At 34.9% G+C, this 19,914-nt stretch overlaps 1 protein-coding gene across 1 annotated transcript in view; it reads right to left on the minus strand.

Annotated features, from left to right (window-relative positions):
• The window catches only part of emilin1b (elastin microfibril interfacer 1b), a 60,170-nt gene extending 40,945 nt beyond the window's left edge, over positions 1–19,225 (minus strand). Inside the window, exon 1 of the mRNA XM_056476698.1 lies at positions 18,698–19,225. Within this exon, the coding sequence (XP_056332673.1) occupies positions 18,698–18,846 (149 nt within the window). The 5' untranslated portion in view covers positions 18,847–19,225. The remainder of the gene's footprint in view (positions 1–18,697) is intronic.
• Positions 19,226–19,914: the final 689 nt, after the last annotated feature.

Consider the following 19,914-nt stretch of genomic DNA (forward strand, 5'->3'; position numbering starts at 1 on the left):
GATAGATAGATAGATAGATAGATAGATAGATAGATAGATAGATCATATATACATACATGCATACATACATACAGTATCTACTGTCTCTTGTTTATAGGGCTATTAATAGTGGTAATAAAAGTGTAGATTATTCTAATTATATTATAATGCAATTATAATACATTTTAAACATACACTCTAGTAAAGTCAACAGGGAGATTGTATCATCTTCATAAACACTGCAGAACACTGATATGGCTTTAAGGTCACATGATGACAATGCCTCTTCCTAGAGAAATCAACCTATGAATGGCTTAGTTGTCTCCAAATATTAGCTGCTGGGATAAAAGAACGCATGAGAGAAGCTGTAAAGAAATATGCACTTCAGCAGCTATGATTGATAATCATGTGCTACAGGAAGGAAAGGAAAAAAGCCAGGCTTTATTTGATCTGGAGTACACAAAAAAGAGACAGATGTCTATAAGTTCCCTTTGCGACTCAAATTCTTCCAGAATGAATTAAATATCTGAAACTAAATGCTTTTTTTTTCATGTGTGCCTTAAATACAGCGGGGCTAGGAAAAAAAATAATAAATCACACACGGTGCCAGAATAAGCAACGAGACCTCAGCCTCCACAACATCCAACACCAGCACCAACAGATGTCCCATTAACCCTACTCTTATCTGCTCGGCACAATATTTACATATTCTTGGTGTTCACATCCAATTTAGGTTCTCATACTGATTTTTAGATATGCCGTCCTGTTGTGATTACCCTTATAAGTAGTGCACTAACAGACTACAGGTCATTCCTTTTACCGAACGAGCCACATGTTCGATGCTGGAAGGACAAGCTCGTGGGAGAAATGTTTTCCTGTGGTTATACTGTAACTCGCTGCCGTTACAGGAAAGCACTTTCTGCAGGGGTTTGACCACAGCAGCACATCTGCGGCATCTCAGCTTGGATCTGAACTAAAGAAAAAGAAGAAGAAACATGCCTTACGAACAGACGTACCACAGATGTGGCTTGGAAAGGGCCAGGAGAGAAGCCTCCTCGAAGATATTCATGGCCTTTTAGGATTTTATATGTTCCCTGGACAATCAAATCTCTGAGATATCTTTGTATTTTAGGGTTAGTGCAGGCAAGAAACTGTAAGTTAAAACAGTTTTTAATGCACCTGTTTTGATGACTGTCACTTTAAATTTAAATGATTTAAATCTTTCAAAAGAGGGCAGAGCTACAAACTTCTTTGCATCAGCATAGTGGCAAATTCAAAAAGAGGACTAATGCGTTCAGATAGACAGATAGATCGATAGATAGATCGATAGATAGATAAATAGAAAGACAGACAGACAGACAGACAGACAGACAGACAGACAGACAGACAGACAGACCGGTCAGAGTTTTTTCCTCAACACTGTTGCCACTGGCTTGCTCGTATCGGGACTTGTGGAGCTGCTCTTCGGTGGATTTGCTCTTCTGTGTTTGAACTTTCAGCAGTGAAAATTAAACCACACTGAACTGAACTAAACTGAACTTCAACTCTGAAATCTGGACTTTACTAGAACTATGTTAAGCTGCTTTGACACAATCTACAAAAAAAAGCGCTATATAAATAATATATAATAACACATTCTGTAAAAAGCGCTAAATAAATAAACAAACATAAATTGAATTTAAATGAATCTACTAAGAAAAGATTGCATTGCATTGGACATGAATCATAAACCTTCACATATTATTCAATAGCATGTGTTGGATTTACTGGAATAGTTGGCAGTTCATTCCGATGTGGTGACGCCTAATAAATCAGGGAATAAGCCAAAGGACAAATTATTCAGTAATATTACTAAAATGAATATAAAAACAATAAATATTTGTACACATTTACATATACAATCAAAAAGAATTTGTGTGCACGCAGATTCCATGTGGATCTATGTATTACCCTACATAATATTTGCAATGGAATGTTTGTAAAACCAGATATTTATATATTAAATGTATAGTTTGTTCCCAAAATAAACATTTCCTCTCCATTTACTCACATACTGTAAACAACTTCCACACAAATATTTCATGTTATCATTCATAGTATTTGAAAAACAGTATGCGAGCTGAGTAGTATGTCAGAATTTATAGTATTCGAAAAACAGTATATGAGCGGAGTAGTATGTCAGAATACAGTGTATTCAAAAAGCAGTATGCAAGCTGAGTAGTATGTCAGAATTTATAGTATTCGAAAAACAGTATGTGAGTTTTGTAGTATGCCAGAATTCATAGTATTCGAAAAAAAAGTATACGAGCTTGAGCTAAGTAGTATGTTAGAATTCATAGTATTCAAAAAACAGTATGCAAGCTGAGTAGTATGTCAAAATTTATAGTATTTAAAAAACAGTATGCAAGAAGTACCCGAATGACCTACTACTTCCAGCGATATTCTGAAGTACCCATTCTATGAGCGCTACGCTATTCCATGATGCACCGCGACAGAATTCATGAATGGGAGTGAACTGACAACTGATGGGGGTAGGTCATGTGATAATGACAAATGGCGGATATAGTACATCCTGGTTCCATTCATATCAATTATATTCATACTATACTGCATATAAAACATTTTTCTAATGGTCATGTAGTAAATTCAAACTCAAATGTCACAAATACTTGAGTAGTGGGTGATTTCGGACGGATTCAATGGTTGATTTCTTTCAGTATTTGTCAGTATATCTTCCTTTGTGTTCAACAGAAGAAATAAACTCAAATAGTTTTGGAACAAGTAAAGGTCAGGATGAGTAAATGATGGCTCATGATTTATCAGTTTATGCACTATCACTTTAATGGAAAGCTAGCTAACTTCTTATAACTTCTCATAAAGGAGTTTTCATTTCTGAAGGGAACTGAACTGGAATGGTTGCTTCAAATCCAACCGCTCACAAGAAGCCAAGCTGGAGGATGTGATACAATCCCATTTGAGCTTGACTTCCAGAAGCAATCATTTTAGACAGACATTTTGGCATGTCCGAGCAGCCATTAATATTCACTAACTGCTTCCCTTGTCAAACACAAACTTGTTCACAGGAAGCTCTTTGCATATCAGAGGTGTGTGTGTGTGTGTGTGTGTGTGTGTGTGTGTGTGTGTGTGCATGTGTGCGTGTGTGCGTGTGCGTGTGTGTGTGTGTGTGTGTGTGTGTGTGTGTGTGTGCTTTTTTGGAGTCTTGATTAGGCATGAGATGATAACCGGTTTTAAGGTTTACCATGGTTTGGAAAAGTCAAGGTTTTTTGAAACTGCTTAAATTTTTTGTTTAACTGTGTTTAGGTATATGTAAGTGTTTTTTTTTTTACAATTACTGTATTCAGGTTTTTAAGGCGACAGTATCTCCAGTAGAAAAGAACCCTCCATGTCAAAAATGCAACGCAGGCTCATTCTGAAAAAGTAGCCCTATATACAGGCCTGTACATTTGTGGAGATCGCAATTTATGTAGCCAAAACTACGTATGGCTGCATTTCATCTTTAAAATTAATGATATGGGGCGGTATGATGCCGTTTCTTTTTGTGCTCACCAGCTGACCGCTTACCTCCGTAGGGATGGCTTTTCAGCTTTTACCAGTTTGTCCAGTGATTCGCCACGTAGTCCGGAGGACTTGTGATGTGGAGCGGAGTTGACCATGACGACGAGGTTTGAATCCGGCGAAGAATGGTTCCAGAAAGTGGGTAAGACAAAAACAAAGCCAAAAAGTAATCTAAACAAGTAAATAACAGGGTGACAATGCAGTAAAATCTAAAAACGTGGTAAAAATAAATAAATATCTATTTTTTTTTCAAATCAGGCCGGCGCGAAGGTTTTTCTTTTTTCAACACTATTTGTTGGGTTTTAAGGAATGGGTGGGTGGGTCAATCGGTCCTTTTGAAAACACTGATGGATGGGTTTAGGGAATTGGGGGAGTGGGTCAATCAGTGCTTTTAAAAACCCTTTCAGTTGAGTTCACGGAAGTGGGTGGGCGCTGGTTAATCGGTGCTTTTGAAATCACTGCCGGTTGGGATTAGGGAAGTGGGTGAGTGCTGGTCAATCGGTGCTTTTGAAATCACTGTCGGTTGGGATTAGGGAAGTAGGTGAGTGCTGGTCCATCGGTGCTTTTGAAATCACTGTCGGTTGGGTTTAGGGAAGTGGGTGAGCACTGGTCAATCGGTGCTTTTGAAAACACTATCGGTTGGGTTTAGGGAAGTGGGTGGTCGCTGGTCAATTGGTGCTTTTGAAAACACTGTCGGTTGGGATTAGGGAAGTGGGTGAGCGCTGGTCAATCGGTGCTTTTGAAAACACTATCGGTTGGGTTTAGGGAAGTGGGTGGTCGCTGGTCAATCTGTGCTTTTGAAAACACTGTCGGTTGGGTTTATGGAAGTGGGTGAGTGCTGGTCAATCGGTACTTTTGAAAACACTAGCGGTTGGGATTAGGGAAGTGGGTGGTCGCTGGTCAATCGGTGCTTTTGAAAACACTGTCGGTTGGGTTTATGGAAGTGGGTGAGTGCTGGTCAATCGGTGCTTTTGAAAACACTAGCGGTTGGGATTAGGGAAGTGGGTGAGCGCTGGTCAATCGGTGCTTTTGAAAACACTATCGGTTGGGTTTAGGGAAGTGGGTGAGCGCTGGTCAATTGGTGGGAAGTGGGTGAGTGCTGGTCAATCGGTGCTTTAAAAACACTATCGGTTGGGTTTAGGGAAATGGGTGAGCGCTGGTCAATCGGTGCTTTTGAAAACACTATCAGTTGGGTTTAGGGAAGTGGGTGAGCGTTGGTCAATCAGTGATTTTGAAAACACTATCAGTTGGGTTTAGGGAAAGGGGTGGGTGGGGGTTCTGGCAGTTGCTCAGTCAGTTAGTTGCTAGAGGCCTCTGGTAGATTTATGCAGGAAGAGCAGGCGTGAATAGCACTCGTGAGAGAAATTTGAGATCTCAAAAAGCATACAAGTATTCGAGAAAACAAAAACTGCAAAAAACGTACCTCCTGTGACATATTTGTCGCTCTCCAGAAATGTATATAGGGGTACGTATTCAGAATGAGCCTGGGTTGCAAAAGCTACTGGTCAGCCAACGATTCAGGAAACATTTTAAAAACAAATAGCTTATAAACCAACAATCAAGCATGTTATAGACCTGAACAGTGCAGTGGCGAAATATTTAAGCTAACATGTTTACTGTGCCAAATAAAATATGTTGTCTTCAATGGGGAAAAATTTGATGTTTTTACTCAGACATTTAATAAGAACATATTTTAAAGCAATTATCACAATACCGTGATACAGTAATATTTTTATCCAAGGTTATCATACCATCAGAACCTTAAACAGTCCTAAGCCTAGTCCTGAACACCACTGGAGGAAGTTTCTCTTTTGATGTAAATAAGCCAGGTCAGTCTGTCTGCGTGAGGTCTGAATGAGGTCGAGACTGACAGGCACCGCCACAGGCTTCACAACCACTGCCACATCTTCAGAAAGCCCGGGTCAAGGGCCAGGAACTTTCCTTTTACAGGCAGCTTTGCTTAAACCCTCTTGACATACCAGAACAAAAGGCACAAAATAACAGCTACAAAATACTAAGGACGAAACAGCATCAAACATGACGTGACAGAATTAAAAGGCACAAATGAGGATATATTTTGAGATTTGAATGGCTTTAGAGATGGCAAAGAAATAAAGCTTTCAAAAGAGGGTTTTTAAAGCAATGCTATCATTTTTGGTTCCTGAAAGTTCTTAAAAATATATTTATTTCTTAGTGTGAAGGACATATTAATAATCTAGGGCTGAACGTTATATCGCAATGTCTCCACTTTAGTCACATCGCAGGATTATATTATTTACTAAAGATCAAAAGATTAAATATTATTTTTATATCATTGCATGGCATTATTTATACAATAATAACAGTGTTACTTTACGTTTAATTGTTACATTGCTTTATTTGAATACTGTTGGACTCCCTAGAAAACCATAGAGCACTGTTTATTTAACTTGTATTTTTGCTGTCATATTTATTTTTTTGCTGGAAGGGCATCCGCTGCGTAAAAAACATATGCTGGATAAGTTGGTGGTTCATTCCACTGTGGCGAACCCAGATAAATAAAGGGACTAAGCTAAAAAAGAAAATGAATGAATGAATGAATGAATATTTATATATGTTTGTAATTTATTATATATAAAACAGTTTATCAGCCAAGTCAATTTAAATGAATGAAATATAGAGCTATTCAAATCATCTGATGAAATTATATTCATATCGCAACATATAAATCGCAGAATAACTAAATATAGCAATGTCAGATTTTTCCAATATCATGCTGCCCTAATATATAGCTTTCCATTTTTTTGAACATGGTACACCCTTGTTTCTCATGTGGTGTGCCATAACATCTCTGTTGACTTCATTACACTTTATAAACAACTTGATTGTGGCAGAGATGAAAAAGAAGGACGAACTCTGGAAACTCAGACTGTGGCTAAATTAATTTAGAGAGAGATGCCTGCAGGTGGAACCTGAAGAGCACAACTCTGTGGATGAAATGATGATTCCTTTCAAGGGTAGATTCAGTAACAAACAATATATGTGTGGGGCTTCAAACTGTGGCAGAGAACTGGAATCTTTGGCATGCTCTGTGATTTTGATGTGTAGCAATGGAGTGTAGATGGAATACCACAAGCCAAACTTGGGCTGTCAGGTGATATTGTGATGAAGCTCGCCTCCACATTTCCAAAGGGTCAAAACTACAAGATCTACACAGACAACTACTTCACCTGTGTCACCTGTGATTTTCAGATATAAAGGACTGTCTTCGGGACTATTGCTGCAAGTAAACACATTCAATCCACACTGAATGTGACCAAATATTTTTATTAATAAATGCTTATTCATAAAAAATATGATTGTTGAGCGATTATTACTTATGATATATACTGATATTGGGCTAAATAAGTAAATAACCCTTTGTATACCTGTTCAGACAAAGTGAGTACAAATACAGACATTCTGCTCACAACTAAGCTCAATGTTGCAATGTTCCAACTTTTTCCTAAAAACTTTACCAAAATGTAAAAAAAATGTGAAAAATCTTTAATTCCTACAACAAAGGCCTCCTAAACAATATCTCAATAAAAAAATGTGCAAGTTTTTTTCCTATATTTGGGTCTCATAGGGTTAAACAATCTTCATGGCATCATTACTGCCAATAAACCATTACTTATAAAGTCTGTGTGAACCGGTAGCTGCTGAGACTTTTATTTTAGTATGTTGATGAATCTCAGAATATTGAGTAGGGGCGGGGCTTTCTTTTTGCACATCATTCCCACATAGCAAACTACAAAACAAACTTAACTTGCACTGATTAATTGTTTACTTTAAGAATAAGAAAGTGCGCCTGCAAAATAAACATACATTTTAATTTCACATAAACTTTAATATTGTACTTGATGGAACTGCATTTTGACTAAGAGCAAAGGCAGATGGCTTAAAAGAAAAAAATTGGGTGGCAAAGTTGAATTAGATTTTTTTTAAAGCACAAATGTTTAATTGAAGTCATAAAAGAGCTAATAAACAGTCTTTCATTTACAGCCCCCATTCGTTGCAAATTGCCAAAATAGATCAAACGAAACCCTCTTTCTCATTATCCAGTTAAGAGGGCTCTCTTGTCAGTATCTAATCAGCCCTATGGGCATAGTGATACCAAGAGAGCTTTGAAAGCTGTCCTTTTACAGAGGTGCCAGGAAAACAAACTGATAAGTGCAAACCTGGATCTGATTGACCACAGTACTATCTTTAGATGCCCACAGACTGTCTGATGTAGACTACATGCTCAAATATCAGCAGTTATAATATAATGCGACTGAATCATTGAACTGACTCAGTGTATGCTTATTTTGCCTGAATCTTACGAGAAATGTCCAAGTTAATAAAATATAAAATATAAATATAAATAATAAAAAAAATTTTAATGAAGAAAAAGGCCAATTTTATTATGCCTTAGCAATATCCTTCGAAATATCTTCATCAGTACAAAGTAATGCAACTGAATAAAATAATATGAGACACTGGAATCCAGTCTTATGTTGCACAGGTATATTTTTACCAAAGGGGAGAGTGGGGATGATAAAAACCTGTTTTTAAAAGATGTTGTTTTCGACAGAAATGTATATTTGCTGTGATTACTAACTCACAAGTGTGGTCTATCAATACCGAGTGGTATTTTGAACAAATTTAGAACAACTTCAAATGAATTTCACTTTAAACATAAATTGCACATTGTTACTTTTGACCCGGTCAGTAGGGACGAAAGTAACACACGGGTGGGACACAACAATATTTGCTAGATTTACTGACTTAATCTTGTTTATTTTAAATATATCTGACTATGACTTATTATTGTTAACTGCAAACATATTTTGTCCTTTATTTTTGAAAAAAAAAATATTAAACTGCAACTTTAATACTAAACTTTGAAACTTTAATTCAAAATTTTACTTTCATCAAATGTTTCAAAAGCAATCCAACAATGCAAAATGTTAAAAGAAAATTCGAATATTTTTTTATTATTATTGGCAATATGCATTCATTTTACATCTTAATTCAACATCTGAATCTAAATACTGCAAACTGAAAAAACAAGGTTTGGCTATTAGCAGTGAGACATAAATAACAGTGTTACTATTGTCCCCACAGGAACTCTTGCCATTAAACCTGATTTACTTTTAAACTGAAAAACTCAAGACATTGCAAACTTAAGAATGTGTTATTGCACTAAATAACCTATAGATTGATCACTGGCGTGACACTTGAAAAGTGAAAATAAACAAAAAAAAAAAAACTCTGCATTCATTTACTTTCTGCACTCAAAAACTGAAATTTGGAGCTAACTGTGGGACACAGTACCAAAAATCAAATAATATTTGGTAGCTCCAAGGATTGCATGCGGAATGTGCTGTTGTAGCCTGGAAAGCAAATGTTGTCAAGTCTTCGAGAAAATCCCTTTGTTGCTTTCAACCCACGTTACTTTCGTTCCCTGCTCTCCTCGTCCCTAATTTTTCTTTTTTAACATCAAAATTCACTTGACTGCTACGTAAAGATTGTGTTCCATTAAGATAATTTGTAAATTTCCTACTGCAAATATTACAAAACTAGTAATGTGCATTGCTAAGCACTTAATTTAGACAACTGAAAAAAATATTCTCAGAATTTAGACTTTTTTCAACCCTTGGATGCAAGACTTTCAAATTCTATTTAACATCGCGGCCAAATATTGTCCTATCCTAAGAAAGGATAAATCATAGGAAAACTTATTTTTTTCAACTTTCAGGTAATATATAAATCTAAATTACAAAACAATGGACACTTGTGACTAGGTTTGTGGTCCAGGATGACAAAAAAAATAAAACTTTAAAATTATAATATATTTTTAAATAACAAATAACAGGCATAATTATAAAGATAATAATAAATTACAGTTAAGCACATCAACACCAACCAAATTATTGTTGATACAAGACAATGAATTGCAAAAGCAAGGAAAATAAAGCCTATATTAAGACATTTTGCTTTATGACATTTCCTACTTTCAAAAACCCAATGCAATCAAATGCTAAAATAAAATAATGAATTTAAACAGCAATTCTAAACACAAAATAAGATACAATGACAAAGTTCGGGGGATGAAATGTGCTTAACTATTTTTTATTGTTGTTTTTATATCACTATCATGTGATTCACACTGCAAAGAAGATCATATTGTATAAGGAAACTTATTTTATCATGAAAAAACCTGGCACAGGATTGACCAAATGCCTACACTTTAGAACAAAGAGGTGATTTAGGTGCTTTCATATTAACTGTAAATGAGCATGCAGTGGGTGTAGAAATGTATGAATGATGGCTGGTCTAATTTTGCAGAAATCCGAGGCATTTTCTGCCAAGTTCTGTGGGCACAGATTGCGTGCCACCCTGCTATTAAGGAATTACCATTCACTGGACCTTATACCCTCAGTAGAGCTAAACTACTCCTAATAAGTCAAATATAATGGAGTCAGTCCAAGACTATGTCGTTTTTTATTATTCTGACACCATTCAAATTTATAGTCGTCCTCTGGAGAGCTGAATGCCAGCACAGTCTGTTTGTCTGTCAGCATAAACGTTTTTAAGAAATATATGAAAGACGACAAACATGAACATGAGTGTCCAGTCTTCAGGGCATTCATCAAAGCATGTCCAGCTTGATTATCTGAATAGCAGTGGACACAACATTCAGGCTTGGACTTTTAACTTCTGGTTTGGCAGAAAAGGGCTCAATTTAATGGCTGTATGTGCAAATCAGTTGAGCTCATTACTAAAATGCTGTGACACCACAGCATAACCCAAACCAGTTTTTTTGGCATCTGTCTATGCTCAAGAGAGACACACATATATTATTTCTTACAAGGGATATGCGTATATATATCCTATCCCTTTAAGATTTTCCTTTGTGTTTTTTAGTAATGTTTTGCACACAGAAGGAAGAACAATTCCCATACATACAGATACATGAAAATGACAACAGCAAAAAAAGTTTTATACATGGCAGGCCAGTAGTTGGCGATGAGAGATTATGCGAGAGACTATAGGGTATAATTTAGAAAAGTTTTTAGTTTAAGGCTTCCCATCCAATTTTTGTGCAAATTAACGACCATAAAAGTTTCACTTTTAGTCTAAAACCGGTTTGACAGTGCTCCCTCTGTTAAAAGTTAAGTCGTCACCTTAGAATTATAAGGTTCTATCTGACATTTTTGTCAAAATTGAGTTATTCACATATTCTTATTAAATGACAACTTATTTACATCATGGCATGTTTTTTAATAAGTTGTTTACAATTTAAAACTTTTTATTTAAAAAACAAAAATGGTTTCTCTACAAAGTTGAACTCTAGCTTGGCTCTATAAGGTTATTTCTGTTGGCCAATCAGCATTTTTAATGCACGCACAAGGACCAATCAGGATCAGCTTTCTTTGTAATTTCGCCGGAATGCTCCATTGACAGCGGGAAAGACCAGAAAGACAAAATCACAGTCGACTAAATAATGCACCACAAAAAATTGAGAAGAAACCTAAAACTGAAAAGATACGATGATTTAGAAGCATTTTTTGACATTGGGATGAAATGTTATATTTTGCATTGTTAAAAAAGAAACTGTTATTAAAAAAATGTAATATATTAAATGTAAAATATCTTTATTTGTGTATATATATACATATATATATACATACATATATATATATATATATATATATATATATATATATATATATATATATATATATATATATATATATATATATATATATATATATATAGTCAGTGAAACATTTTCAGTGTTTATTAAACTCATTTGCTCATTGTCTGTTATCTTTTAAAATCTTTAAATTTAATATTAAGCCTTGAAGGACAAATACTCAGTTTAATTCATAGAGCAAATAATCCAATACATATAATTTAATAGTTCATACAAAGCATAAAATTTAATAAATATTAACATATTAATTTGATAAAATTAACATCTGCACTGGACATTAATTTGAACAAGAAAAAATATTCATCCTAAAACATTAAATAAATGTTATATAAAGCAAAACTGTGACTTTCTCAAGCATCAACATATTGTTACAACAGCAAATTATATATATTTTTAATTGTATTTCTTAAAAAACAAAGCTTCAATGAATGATCCGCCAGATAGAACCTTATAAGTCCAAGCAGAAAATGACTTTTCAGAATTAGAAGGTTCAATCTGCATTTACCATGGTTTATTTACTCCAATTTGCAAATGTAAGAGAACTTTGATAATTTACACGTAGAGTACATTTAGAGTCTGTCATGTTAATGAATGAAAGAGAACTATTGCACACATACTGTTTGCTATATGGAATGCAAAAACTTTGAAGCTCAATCTCAAAATCATTCAGAACGCAGATAGAACCTTATAATTCCAAGGTAAAAAAGTCACACAACAATGTCCACATCACTTTTAGGCTTAAAAGGTAAATGTGAGAAATTCATGCATGTGCTACTTAATGCTGCACTATGTACATGTTCAACCCCAAAATGATGTGTATAAAAATACATCAGTAATAAAACAACTTTTAACTGCATCATTAGGACATCTAGGTTATCTAAACTAGATCATCAGGAGCCACTGCTATTGATTTGGACTCGTTTATAAGTGTTTGTTTTTTTATCTAAAAAACCCATCACCATTAACTGCTATTATATATAACACCAAGGGCCCTGGATTCAGCGAAAAAGCTTCTTTAAAGAGGATATATTATGCAAAATTCATTTTATAGGGGATTAAACACAGTTGTGTGGCAATAGTCTGTGAATGTAACCGTTTTCTAATGGTAAAAATGAATTAATTTTATTTTTTATAATCACATTTCATAAAAACAGCTTGATTAACATTCTCCATTTGTACATGTCATCAGATGGAGAAAGCCCAACCCATTAGTAATGATCTCTCCCTCATAAGCATAGGACCTTAGTCTTGTTTTTAAATCTGGCAATTGCTGACACACAATAGCTTCACCCTCTTTTGAAAAAGAGCACAATCTCATTTGAATTTACAGTGACAGTCAGCAAAATGGAACAATTTAGATCAAAGCTGAAAAAAGGTAAGACACGAACATCTTAGATGAACTGTGGGTGAGTAAATTAACAGGGAAATTTTATTTTTGTGTGAACTTTTGTGTAAAAACATGTTGTTTTCCTAGCTTAGGTGATAACCAAAAGATAACTGAGACGAAATGATCTACCATTAAACCAACATGAACATCATGGCAGACCACCAAAGAAACCTAAAAGGGGAGGTTTGTCCGAGGTAGCTAAGAAAAACCGGGAGACTGATCAGATACCAAACACACATTTGTACTGAGTGTGTTACACTCGATTGCTCGAGCAGAAAGAGACAACTGGTTGCCAGGTAATGATGTGTTTTGAACACTTAGTAGTGTAACACAGGCTAGCTGGACATGGTCTCTAAACAAGGTGCCAGCTTATGCCAGTTCTGTCAGGTTAATCAACAAATACATGTGACTACAGTCAATTGTTTAACAACAACAAGGGGAAGCTTCAATAGAAATTTGCATAGTGTTGCTTTAAATGTAAGGATGCATTCATTTTTCTTCGGCTGAATCCCTTATTTATCAGAGCCCTTCCAGCTGCAACCAAGTACTGGGAAACACCCATACACTCTCGAATTCACACACATACACTCGGGGCAATTTTGTTTACTAAATTCACTTATACTGCATGTCTTTGGATTTTGGGGGAAACCAGAACACCCAGAGGCAACCCACATGAACACAGGGAGAACATGCAAACTCCACACAGAAATGCCAACTGGTCCATCCTGGACTCGAACCAGCGACCTTCTTGCTGTGAGGTCACCGTTAAGATGCATAACATGAGTTAAAAATAAGACTAAACTCAAAGCCGATTAACATCTGCTATTGCGCCGTACATACAGTGCAAAGTTCAGGTCTGAAACAGTATTTTGCTGAATTTAAGTGAGTTTGATATCAAAACATGACAAATTTGGTAAGATCTGATGCTTAAATGGCCTTCTTAAATATGCAGTACTGTGAATAAATCTTAGAATAATATATAAAGTATTTAAAGCCTCCTTTAGTTGGTGAAAGTTATGCACAAAGAAAAATGAGTAACTGGTTTTCAAGTATAAATTAATTCATCTTTATTTATTTAGCACTTTTACAATGTAGATTGTGTCAAAGCAGCTTAACATAGAAGTTCTAGTAAACTGAAGCTGTGCCAGTTCAGTTTTCAGAGTTGAAGTTCAGTTCAGTGCAATATAATTGTCACTGCTGAAAGTCCAAACACTGAAGAGCAAATCCATCGATGCGCAGCTCTGCAAGTCCCAAACCAGTGGTGACAGGGCAATGACATATGTAAAGCTGCATTTCACTTTTATTAAATAAAAGTGAAATGCAGCTTTACATATTTTCCTGTGGACAACAATGACATTTTATCCTGATTTAAAGAGGACACCCACTAAAATATCATCCAGTGTGACAATAGTTTAATATTATTAATTGTTGCATTTAAATTCTAATATTTTGCTACTGTGCTTTAAACCAATACATTTTACCCAAATCTTTCAATAATTTAAAATAACAAATAATTTAATATGACCACTTATTCTTTCAAATATTTTAAGCATAGGTCAGAATTGGTTTGTTGTTTCATTTTTACCTACAGTAAATACAGTGTTCAGCATAATTGACTACACCCCATTTTGAAAATAAATATATTTAAATTCATTTATCAGTGAATATAGGCAATGTATTTTGGTGCATTTAAACAAAACAGATTTATTAAAAATATATATTTATTAAAATAATATTTTAGTCACCAAACATATGTAGAAATTGAAAGATAACACAATTAAATTCCAGCAAAATATTGAAAAAATTATTCAATTCAAATTTTTCAATTGTTTTGCTTCTCTTGATTTTTTCTCTTTTTTAAATTTGTATTTAATATTTTTGTATTGCATATAAATTTGTGTGTACTAGTTTTTGGGCCGTTATCGTGCATTATTTTGATAGATAAGCTCCAGATTTGGCTTCAGTACTGACTAATCTAATGTATATGCACAAATATAATATTGTACAGCTTCATATTAAAAATATGAGTTTAATCTCAAAATGTGACACATTTGGTAAAATGTGACTTTTAAATAGTCTTCTGAAATATGGAGTACTGTCAATAAATCATAAGAAAATCCCAAATAAGTACCCTTTTAAAATTAAGGCCTCCTTTAGTTGGTGAAAGATGTAGGGGTGTACTTATATATGGGTGTGCTTATATATGCTGAGCACTGTATATATCTAATATTGAACATTAATGAAACAAATTATTTGAAACATTAGACACTTTACTTGCATTTAAAATAGCTTCTATGTATATAAAACAACTTATTTTTATATAAACAAATATATATTTCTATAATTACATAATTAATTTGTGTACACAAAAAAGTATGTGTTTCACCACAGATAAAATCAAGGATGATTAAAAAAAAATCTATAATGGTTAAAAATAGGGCCATCTGAAAACCTTAGTCAAGACCTCCTCATCCAAGTTCCAGACCAAATCGAAAACTAGCAGCTGAGCTACTTTCTGGAGTACATCAGTATCATATCTTCTGAATGTTATAACCATCCATTCAAAACTGCATCCTCCTAAAGTGCTGGATTTTGTAGATAAACACGCCTCAAAAAAATCATATCAGGAGATTTTTTCCAACACACAAAAACCTGGCAGCTTTTCTTCCCAAATGCCTACAATTTAGAGAAAAGAGGTGCTCGCATATTTGGCAGCTGTGCATCCAGTTCTTGCAAAGTTCATCTTTCAGAATCTTTTAGCATAAAATTTCCACTAAATTTGAGGCGCGCACATTCCTTGATAAATTTGATTAGGGCTCGCGGTTTTCCCTGGAAATGCACATTTGATGCGTGCAACACGAGTCAAAATCTATCAGTCCATTCATTTTGGAGACTGGAGGAAGGAAAAAAGCCACAAGAGAAAAGATGAGCTGGCCACATTAAAAGCACAAATTCTCCCCTTGATTTCAGTCTCACACTTTCCCCTCCTTTCCTCCTACTCTTTCACTTTCAATAAAATAAATACACAAAACGCAGAATACTTTTTACATCTGTTGTAGCTAAAAGTTCAAACAAGCTGCTAATCCCCAGTAACTTGACTCCGATTTCTCAACATACTTCATACTGCTGGCACTGAAGGTTTTCCCATCGCAGACGTCACCCTTTACTATTACTACTACCAAAGGGGTTGTGTTATATCTGAAAGCTATTCATAAGCACAAACTGGTTTCGATTGACTAATCTGGTCTCATTGTTTAGATGGATTTAGACAGGTCTGACCATCAGCATCTGGTTTGCGTGTCTAAGAATGCACTGCGTCAAAAGAAGAGGGAAGCCCCAGTCTGTACGTCAGAGCAAGGACAGAGTCTCCAGATCACACCCCAAAATCACAGTCAAAACAACACCGTCAGAGCAGATTGTGTGGCAGAGAGCGAGCACTGTATTTTATAAATCCACTGATTGACAGATGAAGGAAAAGGTAGGCGCTTTCAGTATAATTACTACCAGAGCAGTGAAAAGCTTTGTAAATTCAGGGGTCCCACAAACCTTCTTCTTAAGCACAACCTTGCATTCAGTAAGTGATAATTAGCGGTTTGGATGGACAGTAATGCACCTCCTGTCGTTTCACTGTTGGATTAAAAGAGGCTTTGGCTTTCATGTAGTCATCTGTGCCACACATTTAAAAGCACATTTACTTTTTAAAGCAGCCCCAGGTTATGTTTCCCCTCAATAAATGGATTATAGAAAAACTGCATAACATCTGTAACTTCCCTGACGGGACTTATAAAGTATTCTGTCTGTTTGTTTGTCAGCTGGCACTCCCTCTGTGTAATGCAATCTGTCTATCTTTATATCTACCTATTCTATGGTGGAAACAAAGTACTATAAGGTAATTCTTCAAAATATATATTTATTATCTCTCTGTTGCCCTATTGATCAATTATGGTATCAAAAGGTACTACTATTAATAATCTATCTATCTATCTATCTATCTATCTATCTATCTATCTATCTATCTATCTATCTATCTATCTATCTATCTATCTATCTATCTATCTATCTATCTATCTATCCATCCATCCATCCATCCATCCATCCATCCATCCATTCGTCTGTCTATCTGTCTGTCTGTCTATGGTAGAAAAATGACAACAAATGATAGTATAATAATTTTACTGTACTTAAAAATAGCATAATATCCATCCATATATGTATAAATACTATGGTGTAACCAATCATACTATAGTATTTGGCACCTCTGTTTATCTATTTACCTTATATATCTATCTTTATATACACATCAAAACTATGACAAGACCAGAATTATGGTATCATAAGATAATACCATGGTACTTTACAAAAACATAACACCATGTCTATCCATCTATTAATATATATATATATATATATATATATATATATATATATATATATATATATATATATATATATATATATATATATATATATATATATATATATATATGAATAATTTGTTGAAACCAATAATGGTACTATAAGGTAACATTTTATTACTATTATGGCATATCTGCTTATCTATCTATCATGTATATCTCTCTATGTACCAGAACCTTGATAGAACCAAATTATGCTATCATTAAGTAGTACTATGGTACTCTACAAAAGGTACAATACACTATCCATCATCTATCCATCTATCAATACTGTGGTGGAACAAAGTTGTGATATCACAAGGTAGCTACAATACAGATTTAAAATATAAATATAGTACCAATGACCAAGTTCATGTATGAATCAATATTCCATCCATCCATCCATCCATCCATCCATCCATCTATCTATCTCTCTATCTATCTATCCATCCATGGTAGAAAATGGTAATATAATAAGGTAATACTATTGTACTTAAAATAGCATACTATCCATCCATATATGTATAAATACCATGGTGGAACCAATGATGTTATCATTAGGTAATACTATGGTATATGACACATCCGTTCATCTATTTACCTTATATATATCTCTATATATACACCAGAGCTTTGATAGAACCCGAATTATGGTATCATAAAGTAATACTATGGTACTTTACAAAAACAAATAGCACCGTGTTCATCCATCTATCAATATATGTATGAATACCTTGTTGGAACCAATGATGGTATCATAAGGTAAAACTATAGTACTATGGCACATCTGCTCATCTATCTGTATATCTCTATATATGATTCAAAACTTTGCTAGAACAATAATTATGCTATAATAATGTAATACTATGGAACTCTACAAAAACATCCATTGTAGAAAATGATAGTATAATAAGGTAATATTATTGTACTTAAAATAGCATAATATCTTTCCATATATGTATAAATACATAAATACTATGGTGGAACCAATGATTATATCATAAGGTTATACTATAGTATATGGTACATCTGTTCATCTATTTGCCTTCTATATCTCTCTTTATACAGTATACATCAGAGCTATGATAGAACCAAACCTATGGCATCATAAGGTAATACTATGGTACTTTACAAAAAGAAATAGCATCATGTTCATCCATCTATCAATTTATGTATGAATGCTTTGGTGGAACCAATGACATGTAGCAACACAATAGTGCTATGACATATCTGCTCATCTAGCTGTACTGTATATGTCATTATTTATGCATCAAAACTATGATAGAACCAGAATTATGCTATCATAATGCACTTTACAGATTTAAATTATAAATATAGTACCAGTGACGAAGTCTATCTATCTATCTATCTATCTATCTATCTATCTATCTATCTATCTATCTATCTATCTATCTATCTATCTATCTATCTATCTATCTATCTATCTATCTATCTATCTATCTATATATATATAGTACATTCATATAGTGGACCCAAGTTTTTGATAAAGCAACACTATGGTACTTCTATATCCACAGTGGTACATTGCAAAACACAGATGTCCCTGCTATAATTTTCCCTCATCAAATGACCAGTAATACACTTAAAAGTGAGTAAATGAACTGAAAGAGCCATTACCTGTGTCTGCTCGCCGCCCTCGCCCCGTTTAAGGGCGGATTCTGCGTCTGTGTGCCCGTGTACAGGTTATACTGCTGAGGATACGAGGCGCTCCAGACACCTCCGCACAAACCCAGCACCAGCACCGATAACACAACTGCTCCATCCATCACTGAAACGGCGTCTAAAACGACTTATCAACCCTCAACTCTCTCTTTATTCCACACAGACGGCGTTTCCCGGGCTCTACAGGAGTTTTCTCCTCACTCCCAGAGAGTTTCGTACTATCGATCCATAACGCGAGAGCCGAGCGCCGCTTTTCCAGAAGTGTCGGATAAATCTCTCGAGTCGACACGTAACGGCGCTTTGCCTCCTTTCGCGCTGATAAAACAAGCTAAACTCCCTCTATCCTTCTTCCGAAATGGTTTTTAATATTTTGTCGGTACATCCAATCAAAGCAATCCGGAGACTTCTTGAAATCTGGAGGAGTTTTCTTGGAAGGGAGATGCAGCGAGTTTGGAGTGAGGGGAGCCAGTGCGCACTATTGAATCCCCAAAACACACACGCATACACACTCTCTCTCTCTCTCTTCCCTCCCATCTGGAAACCCTCCCTCAAGTCCATTAAACAAACAACAAAACATAAATCTAATTTGGTATTTTTATTTTTTTGTTGTTTGGTGCAGCTAGCTACACTCAAAAATGATTTTGTTGCTAGTTCAAACTACTGTTTAAATTGAGTTGAAACAACACAATTATTGAGTTTTTTTTAGAACAACTTAATTGTTTTATGTTAAACCACTAGGGTCACGAAACTCCAAAACACATTTTTTGAGATGTTGACAGGGCATATATGTGTCCCACGCTGCTAAAAACACTGTTAGGATACATATATTTCACTAAAAAGTGAAAATTGGTTGTTTTTGTGTTAGTTTGAGCAAATTTGTTCTTCCGGTTTGAAAATAAATTTTGACGCTACATCATATCGATGAGATCCTTGTGGAAATACCAACGTGTAGACTGGCTGTCTGTACCGATGAGTACAACGTGACGTCTTTGAGTTTTCATCATTTATTCATGAGAAAGACTTGGTTCAACCCAAGCAGCGTGCTCTATAGTGAATGAGGCGCAACTTCATTAATATGCATGATATATGCGTCGAAGGCTCTTTTTACCTGTTACAATGTTCAAACGGCAGAGAGATGCCACGTTGTGTTGCCAACCGTAATTAAAACAAGT

Source organism: Danio aesculapii, chromosome 17 (genome assembly GCF_903798145.1).
Source record: "Danio aesculapii chromosome 17, fDanAes4.1, whole genome shotgun sequence".
Lineage (NCBI taxonomy): Eukaryota > Metazoa > Chordata > Actinopteri > Cypriniformes > Danionidae > Danio > Danio aesculapii.